We start from the raw sequence: 9578 nt of genomic DNA, 5'->3' as shown, positions 1-9578 counted from the left end.
GAGAGAGCTGGCTGGGCTCTAATTTACTGGTAGAGCAGACGGTTGCCTAGAGCAGCAATACTTTATGATTATGATTCTGCTCTCTCTCTCTCTCTCTCTCTCTCTCTCCAGTTTTACACTGGTCTAATACCATTGATTTTAGTGAAGCTCCACTTCCGATTTAAATCAGTGTGAGGGCAGAATTGGGCCCAATGCTGCATCTGAGACCCTGGTAGGACCATCTTCCACTGTGAAATGTCTTAAGTTCATTTAAGGGCACATAAATATATACATATGTACATTGCTCTTTCCCTGTTTTGCTTGGATATTTTGGATCTTTCTGGTACATCTGACTGCAAGTAATTTCCAAGTGAGACCCAGAACTGATAAAGTGTGGCTCTGGTGACTTTTGAGTGGGGTAGCCTGCCTAAATCACTGCCACATTCTTCCCATAGTAGTCCTTTAAAATTAATAGCACATGCAGAGGAAAAACTAAACCCTTTGACGTCACTCTTGAAATGAGGAAACATAAACAGAAAAGGCTCCACTCCAGTGAGCTGACAGTGCTGAAGCCGATTGGTCTGCTTTTCCTTGCTTGTGGCAGTTGACAGCACCTCCCAGCCGTGCACGGCCTTCTGCTTGCTAACAGTCAGTCAGACTGCAGCAAGCTCAGCTCTATCCCAGCACTTGCCTGGGAGAAAAGTGCCCTCTCTAGTAGAGAGTCGCTGATCCTTTTGGCTTGTTGGGTTTATTTGGGTTTTCCCCCCCACCTTTAGTTGCTGTTGTTACTTAATTATATCCCTAATCCTGGATGCAGTTGCTGGATTCTTCAGTACAAGTCTTCATGAACAAGCTGCACCGCTTAGAGATTTCACGGCATTCAAAGGTCACAGAACTGCCACTATGGTTAAATGTCTTGTTTAATGGTTGAGGTATGTACAGCAAATCTAAAAGAGGCAGCATGATTTTTTTTTATTATTTTTTTTTTAAGGAGGAACTAAAATTGCAAAGTGGGGGAGGGAGATAATACTTTTATTTAGAGAAAATGATTTTTTTTATTAGTGATTGTTACTACAGCAACCGGCTTTTGAATTTCCTCCCTTTTTCTTCAAACCAGCGGGACGTTTTAACTTGTGTTAATTTAACCCTTTGAGGGCAAGAGAAAATGAAAGAGAGGTTCTGTCATTGTGGCACTTTATGACCCCCACTGAGGAAAGTGAGATTGTTTTTCCTGTATGCTGTCCTCAGTCCTACATTTCAATGGCATGAGCAAGACCTTGCAGTTGGTTCACTTTAGTTGGATGAGGGGGCTGAAAAGGAGGACTCAGTCCGTCCCTTGAGGGTGTTTTTGAGTTGGCTTGAGACGAGAGTGGGGTGGGGGGTTGGGGACAAATAAATGGAGCAGTGAAGTATATATTCTTTGGGAGTACATGTTCCACTTCATTTTATTTCTACATGCTTAGGATGCTTTACTTGCTCTGGGTTTAAAAGTCACAAGTGGAAATGAAGCTCCTGCTTTAACTTATATGCAGAAATGGGGGCAGGGGAAATTGCTTGTGTTCTGTCATCGCCACTTTTCAGATCGCTGTTGCCAGCTAGCTAGAGAAGTGGAAATTTAATTAGAAACTGAACTAACGCAACCTGATGGCTATTTAATGACTTATAGGTTCAATTAATCTTTGGGCAGCCTGTGGTCAAACTTGAATGACTATTGCAGCATTACAGTGAACGGTATGTGCTGCAGGAAACGAGAGCAACAGCTAACATAAAACTAACATTGTTTTCAGGAGTGTGATTCTAGCATGCAAGAGGAGGAGTCACTTAACCAAGGAGCTCTTGTGTGTTTTTTTTTTTTTTTTTAAATCCTGTCCAAACAGTCAATCTCTGTTGCTAATTAAATTAAAATGCAGAGTAAATCTATATTCTTTTGTCAGGTCATTTGTAGTGATCTTCAGGTTTTCTCAAGTTATGGAATGGAAGATCATATCAGCCTCTTTGACAATGTTACTGTGTATACAAAAGCTTTTTCTTAATTTCACAAAAAGTACATCTTTTACAATCTGGTCATATAACCAGAAACATCAGTTGAGGACTAGTAGCTCATATAGTGCACTTCAAAGGACTAAGAAAAAAATTAACTGTGCTAGTCTCAAATGCACCAGCTTAAGGACTGCAAAAATATTAGCTCTGAAATGCAGAGGATGTGCTATGTGCTGTGAATGGACAATTGCTATTCTGCAGTGCCTAGTGGGAAAACAAGGACTTTGTGTATTGCAAATGCATAACTGCAGCTCCTCCATTTCCTTTGCTGTATCTTCACTGATGGCTGCAGGAACAAAGAAGGCTGTCATTAATAAACTCTTTAATGCCACATCTCTTTTGAGATGCTGAAGCATCCTTTTTTCCATATCAACCAGCCACCAGAAGTCAAGTGTTACTAGATGAACTGTTACTCTTCCACCACCCCAAAGCTTCAGAAAGCCAAAGCACTATTTCTCCAGGCTAATATTGGGGGAGAGGGAGGCTAGCAAAGTGTAAAATGTGTAGTATAGAATTAAACTGGTTGGTTGAGAGAGAGAGGGTGTGTGGGTAGAAGGGGAGAGTCTGAGAATTCTATAAGAAATAGAAAAGTCTCACCTGTCTAAACTACATGAAGAACCCTGGATCCCCAGGAAGCCATATGCAATGCATCAGTTTGTAATAATTTTATAAATAGGGTAAATTACTTGCTGCTTTTTATAAGACTTTTCCAGCAGGTCTTAATTTTAGTTTATGAAGAAGTGTTAACTACCACAGCATTTTGTGGCACTGTACACGCAGTAGGGCTAATGACAAAGCAGGTAAAGTGCATTTCACGCAAACAGATGAGTCTGTCACTGAATCTTGTCAATCAAGACCTAGTTTGGTTAAGGTGCTTCCTCTGAGCATTCTGAATATAGCAGCAAAAACAAGATGAAGACTCAAAACTAAACTTTCGCGTGACGTATAAAGCTGGCTGCCACATGCAGGCACGTTGCCCAGTGAACAAGTCCCAAGAAGAGAGTGAGCGCTAAAAAGTTTTAAGTCACGGGAAAGGCAATTAATTATTATGAGGTTGATTGAATAGGTTGGGCGAGATTAGCACTGGTGTGACTGCTGTAATTTCAGTGGAGTTGGGGCTGAGTACACCAGGACTGAATTTGATCCAATGTGTCAAAGATCAGTGCTACAATGTGAAATTTTGAATCCTGTAAACCTGGCATATAAAATATACTGCATGATGGCAGCTGCTTCCTCCCCTAACACCTCCCAAACTTAGATGCCTTTCCCTTGTGAAGCACAGCCCTTGATTTGCCCTTACCATAGCTTTGGCTAGGTTATTGAAGCAGACTGACTTTCCAGTATTGTCATCTCAGTTATGAAATATAAAGGAGACATTTAACAGTGTGTGGTTCCCTTTCTCCACCCCTACGTTCTTCTACTAATGTTTAAAAAATACTGTAAGAATAAACAATCTGAAAATTTCCTTTCCTGATATTTGAGTATAGTTATACTGTCATTTTGACTCTAACTTGGAAAACTCTTTCTGGACTCATAATTTCCTATACAGCTAGAATTGTAGAACAGATGTACCAGATATTAACCACATCATTACTGTCAATGGGTCAAAACCTGAGACCTGCTTATAAGACTCATAAGATTGCCTTGTAAATGGGCTATGCACCTGGCCAGTAGATCCTGAGCATGGTTGTGCTCAGGGAAAAATGAGGGCTTGATGCTGAGACACTTGGGGTTGATAGTCAGGGACCTCATGTAAATGAGGCCTCTGAGTAACTCACTGTGTATCCTGGTTCCTCTTTCTTCCCTTGTTGTTTCCATGGAAGTTTCTGCAGCCCTCCATATGATTGCCATCTGAGATGGGGGAGTTGGGGTGTTTTAGAACAAAATGAGTTATTTTATGTGGTCATGATAAGATCTTTCTTTCCACTTTCCAATCCCTGGGGGGTGGGGTGAGGGATCACTGTCCCCCACACCCCAAGGCCAAGAGGGATCTACCATAGTAGACTATGGTCAAGCCAACTAGCTTCAGCCAACTCACTGCTAGAGAACAGAACAGTAACCAAATCCTAGTGAGCCTAATCCTACCTATCACACCAGGAGACATACTAGAAAACTTTAGGTTCATAAAGGACAAATGATAAGAAACAAAGCTCATCCGTCTAGTGCTAAAGCTTTTGTTTTCCCTTTTTAATTCAGAGGTGACAAAGAATTTGATATGAAATATTTTAACCTATCAAAGGAGTGGCAGTTCTCCTCTAAGCATGCAAAAAGTGGATTCTGAAATACTGTGTGTGTAGTTTTACTCTGCAAACTGTGCTTATAGGCTATCACTTCATTCTCCAGATAGGTGTCATAGGATCATAGAACCGTGTGATTCTGAAGGGACCACAAGCGTCATCTAGTCTAATACCCTGCCAAGATGCAGGATTCATTGTGTCTAAACCATCCAAGACAGATGGCTATCCAGCCTCCTTTTGAAAACATCCAGTGAAGGAGCTTTCATGACCTCCCTAAGCAGTTTGTACTTCTATGAGGGGGTAAATGTTGAGCGTTATGCTCAGGGAATTAGACGAATTTGGTTCAGGGGTTGAATTTGGTCCACACTGTTGAAAATATGTCTGTTAGCATAATAATACTTAGCTCAAATAACATGACTTTATTTGATAGTTAATAGTGTAGAATCATCATGAGGACAAGCAATGTTACATATTTGTCAACCCTATGCAAGCTTAAAGCTTCAGCATTCTGTAAAATTCCTTCTTAGCTTTAGAAATTTTATTCAGCTGATTCAAAGAAAAGTAAATTGGTAATTTAGATAGGATGTGATATTAATGATACTGAGCAGGGATGCAGTGCTTTTTATCCATAGATATTTCAAAGTGTTTCATGGAGTTGAGTAAGCATTTTACCTCCCATTTTATACATGGTGGAACTGAGAAATCGAAGCTCAGATTTTCAAAAGTGGCCTCAAACTTTTAGTGCCTGGTTGTTTGTATGTTTTTTTCTGTGCCTACCTTGAGATACTTTGTATCTAAGGATGGAAGCCAAAAACTGAGGCACCAAAAGCTAGAGGCCATTTTTATAAGTTTGGCACTGAATATTTTGCCCCTTGTTCCACAGTGCATCAGTGGGAGATTAAAAAATAAAATTCAGGTCTCCTGACACAGTGCCCTAATTTATTATATGATATTTATGAACTTTTGATTCTATCTGAATTGTAAACAAGGCCAGTTTCCTTTGAACTGTTTTGTTCGGAAGTCCTTTTTTTATGTCATGCTGTAAATTGTTTGGAACATTGTTCAATTTTATTTTGTCTTACGCTTTGTATTCCAGTAGCACCCAAAAGCCCAAATCAAAAAACATATTAAACTCCCCAAACCTATATTTTGTCTATCTCTTTCATGAAACTGGGATTCAGCACGTGGATTGCTGGGGTTCAGCGTTCAGGGCCCGCAAGTGAGCAGCTGTTCTGTATCCTGAACGACTTATAGCTCATATACTGACATTGTGAAGTAAACACGCAGAGCCAAATACAGACCTAGTGTAAGGGAGTGAATTCCATTGAAGTCAGGCTCATGTTGCAAAATAGTAGCTTGAAAAACCAGTGACAGTCCTCAAAACCCAGTGATCAAATGATCTAGTGGTGCTATTTCATGTACTATATAACATGAGAGATGCTGTCCTTAGACACTGAGGTTGAGAAATCCCCTATGAACAGAATATTTTTTCTCAGGATATGAATAATCTGTTCATGTCATGTTTTATTACATAGTCTTGAACTGATTATAATAAACTTGTCAAAGGAGTCAGCGCTCTGAGTCAGATCTTATTCCATCCTTCCTCCCAGTGGGAGTTTTGCCTGAGTAAGGGTTGATGAGGATGCAGGGCTTAGCTTGTTTACGTACAAAACAAGAGTGTACTTAGCACTACTGCAATATGGCATTCTGAACAGATAGGCTTGCAGGTGGGTGACATCCACTCAGATTAGACAACCAGGTTGCCTGGGCAGATAAACAAAGTAGATAGTCTCTCCTAATTAAGGGGGTTTTGGGGGCTCTGTTGCTTGCACAGAGGTAAGTAAATTCACATTTCATGTACAGAAGAATCGTCTATTTCTTATCTGGCAAAAACTAGCAGATTATTTTCCCTTTCTTCTTTAAATAGGTTCTTATGTTAGGAATAGGAAACCAATATTTAAAAGGAGAGAGCTAAGGTGCTATTGTCTATTTATTAGTAGATTTATATTAGTCACAAAAATATTCCTGGACATATAATATCCAAAATAACTTGGGCTGTCAATTAATTGCAGTTAACTCATGCAATTAACTCAAAAATTAATTGTGATTAATCACAGTTTTAATCACACTGTTAAACAATAGAATACCAATTGAAATTTATTAAATATTTTGGGATTTTTTTCTACATTTTCATATATATTGTATTCTGTGTTGTAATTGAAATCAAAGTGTATATTATTTTTATTACAAATATTTGCACTGTAAAAATGATAAACAAAAGAAATAGTATTTTTCAATTTGCCTCATACAAGTATTGTAGGGCAAGCTTTGGCATGAAAGTGTAACTTACAAATGTAGATTTTTTTTTTGTGGTTACATAACTGCACTCAAAAACAAAACAGTGTAAAACTTCAGAGCCTACAAGTCCATTCAGTCCTACTTCTTGTTCAGCCAATCGCTAAGACAAATAAGTTTGTTTACATTTACAGAAGGTAATGCCCACTTCTTTTTTACAATGTCACCAGAAAATGAGTACAGACGTTCGCATGGGACTTTTGTAGCCGGCATTGCAAGGTATTTACATACCAGATATGTTAAACATTCGTATACCCCTTCATGCTTTGGCCACCATTCCAGAGGACATGCTTCCATGCTGATGACGCTCATTTAAAAAAAATGCGTTAATTAAATTTGTGACTGAACTCCTTGGGGGAGAATTGTATGTTGCCTGCTCTGTTTTACCTGCATTCTGCCATATATTTCATGTTATAGCAGTCTCAGATGATGACTCAGCGCATCATTCATTTTAAGAACACTTGCACTGCAGATTTGACAAAACTCAGAGAAGGTGCCAATGTGAGATTTCTAAAGATAGCTACAGCACTCGCCCCAAGGTTTAAGAATCTGAAGTGTCTTCCAAAATCTGAGAGGGACAAGGTGTGGAACATGCTTTCAGAAGTCTTAAAAGAGCAATACTCTGATGCAGAAACTACATAACCCGAACCACCAAAAAGAAAATCAACCTTCTGCTGGTGGCATCTGACTCAGATTATGAAAATGAACATGCATTGGTCCGCACTGCTTTGGATCGTTATCGAGCAGAATCTGTCATCATCACGGACGCATGTCCTCTGGAATGGTGGATGAAGCATGAAGGGACATATGAATCTTTAGCGCATGTGGCTTATAAATATCTTGCAACGTCGGCTGCAACAGTGCCATGCGAACACCTGTTCTCACTTTCAGGTGACATTGTAAATGAGAAGCAGACAGCATTATCTCCTGCAAAATGTAAACAAACTTGTAGGTCTGTGCAAATGGCTGAACAAGAAGTAGAACTGAGTGGACTTGCAGGCTCTAACTTTTCACATTATTTCATTTTTGAATGTGGTTTTTTTTTTGTACATAATTCTATATTTGTAAGTTCAACTTTCATGATAAGAGATTGCACTACAGTACTTGTGTTAGGTGAATTGTAAAATACTTTTTCTTTTGTTTTTTACTGTACAAATATTTGTAATCAAAAATAAAGTGAGCACTGTATACTTTGTATTCTGTGTTGTAATTGAAATCAATATATTTGAAAATGTAGAAAATATCTGAATATATTTAAATAAATGGTATTCTATTATTGTTTAACAGTGTGATTAATTGTGATTAATTTTTTAATCGCTTAACAGCCTTATTAATAACCAATTAATCAAACCTCACTCTGCTGTCTGTTAACCGTCTTAGGTGAGACCAAGCAGAGAGTCTCCAGTAAAACTCAATGGGTCAAAGCCAGTCCTTGAAGTCTCCATAGTGGTGTTCCTCTTGGAAGCATAAACACACTTTGAGGGAGGAGCCTCCCGCGGGGCATCTGTTAAGCATGTATACATCTGTCCAAGTTCTTGCCACTGCTCAGGGCTGAATCCGTGATTCCACCTGCCCCTAGATTTCAGGGAGGAGATATTGCTGATAGCCATTGCCTTCCTAAGGGGAGAGTGTAAGGCAGATTCCCTCTGGCTGAATGGCCAGCATCCCGGAGTACCTCATAGGAATGTACTCCTTTAAAGTATAATAAAGATGCTTTGGCTGCAGGACAGTTTGGGGACAACACTGGACCGCTATATAATCACCATTGTTCCTTCTACCCCAACCCCAGGAATCACTCCCTTTTCTAAAAGAGGGGGGCTCTACTCTAGTATTTGTTACTTTCTTCATTCCACACACCCCTGCATGCAGCACATGTATAGGGGTTATTGAAAATGTAGGGTTTTCATTTTTTAAAATTTTCAAATAAGAGATGGCAAGGGCTTCATTAGTCTCTGCGGGCCTAATCCATTGAAAGAGGGATGGGATCCCAGAAGGTTGTTTCTTTGATGCTGTTGGAAGCATATTTGCATGAGATCCCTACCCTCCCAAACACCTTGCTCCCATGCAGAACGTTTAGGTCTCCTGGCTTCATCCCAGAGCTAGATCCCAGGGAACAGGGTCCCCTCCCTATTTTCCACAGAGGAAGAGCTTCAGGATCTAGCAGAGAATCAGGAAGGAGCCACAGGTGCCTCTGTATCTAGGACCCCGGCCACTGCCATTGAATATCGGCACCATCTGATTGTCTGTTTTATGTTTTTCTTTTAATCTCCATAGTACAAAGCCAGCTCTTGCACTCCACTCTAAATCTATGAGCTGGCCAGGCTGGAATGAAAGCATATTTAGCATGGGAGCAGCTCTGGGAGATGGGGGATTCTAAGGGTCCTGGACTGGTAGGGAGATGAGAAAGGGATCCATACCATCACCTTGGAGAGCAGAGCCAGTGCTAAGCTTAAGCAGACTAAGCAATTGTTAGGGTCCTGAGCAACTCAAGGGCGTTCTTATTTGCTTATTATAAGAACTTGCCTGTTTTAGTTCTTAGGGGAGCAAAAATATTCCTGCATAGGGCCCCCAATGAGCTAACACTGGCTCTCTTGGAGAGGGCCTATGTCTGCTCTATGTTCCGTGAGTCACCTGGCCTGCTCTTGGGTTTGTGATAATTGGTAAATAATAGGTGTTGAAAAGAGACTCTCATGCCCCATCCTGCTTCATACCATGGCTCAAGCCTTGACTCAGTATAATTCATTCATAGTCATTTCTGTTTCACTCATTGCTATAATATCAGAGCTTCTATTAATAATAGTGGTCAAGTGGTGACAGAACCTCTACCATACATTTAAATAATCTGATAGCTTCTAGTTCTTGCTATATGGTAATCTGATGTGTATATGAAAGCCAATGAAACTTCCCCTCAAACAGTGACTGAAGCGGATTGAATAAAGTGAGAGAGCTGGCAAGGCATCAGCCAAA

General features: G+C 40.0%; 1 protein-coding gene across 1 annotated transcript in view; it reads left to right on the top strand.

Moving 5' to 3' along the window:
- Window positions 1-592: 592 nt before the first annotated feature.
- The window catches only part of PDE7B (phosphodiesterase 7B), a 250265-nt gene continuing 241279 nt past the window's right edge, over window positions 593-9578 (top strand). The window contains exon 1 of the mRNA XM_034766881.1: window positions 593-911. Coding sequence (XP_034622772.1) covers window positions 891-911 — 21 coding nt within the window. The 5' untranslated portion in view covers window positions 593-890. The remainder of the gene's footprint in view (window positions 912-9578) is intronic.

This window comes from Trachemys scripta, chromosome 3 (genome assembly GCF_013100865.1).
Source record: "Trachemys scripta elegans isolate TJP31775 chromosome 3, CAS_Tse_1.0, whole genome shotgun sequence".
Classification (NCBI taxonomy): Eukaryota; Metazoa; Chordata; order Testudines; family Emydidae; genus Trachemys; species Trachemys scripta.
The sequence above is the reverse complement of the archived record's forward strand: the minus strand, read 5'-3'. Positions and strand labels throughout refer to the sequence as shown.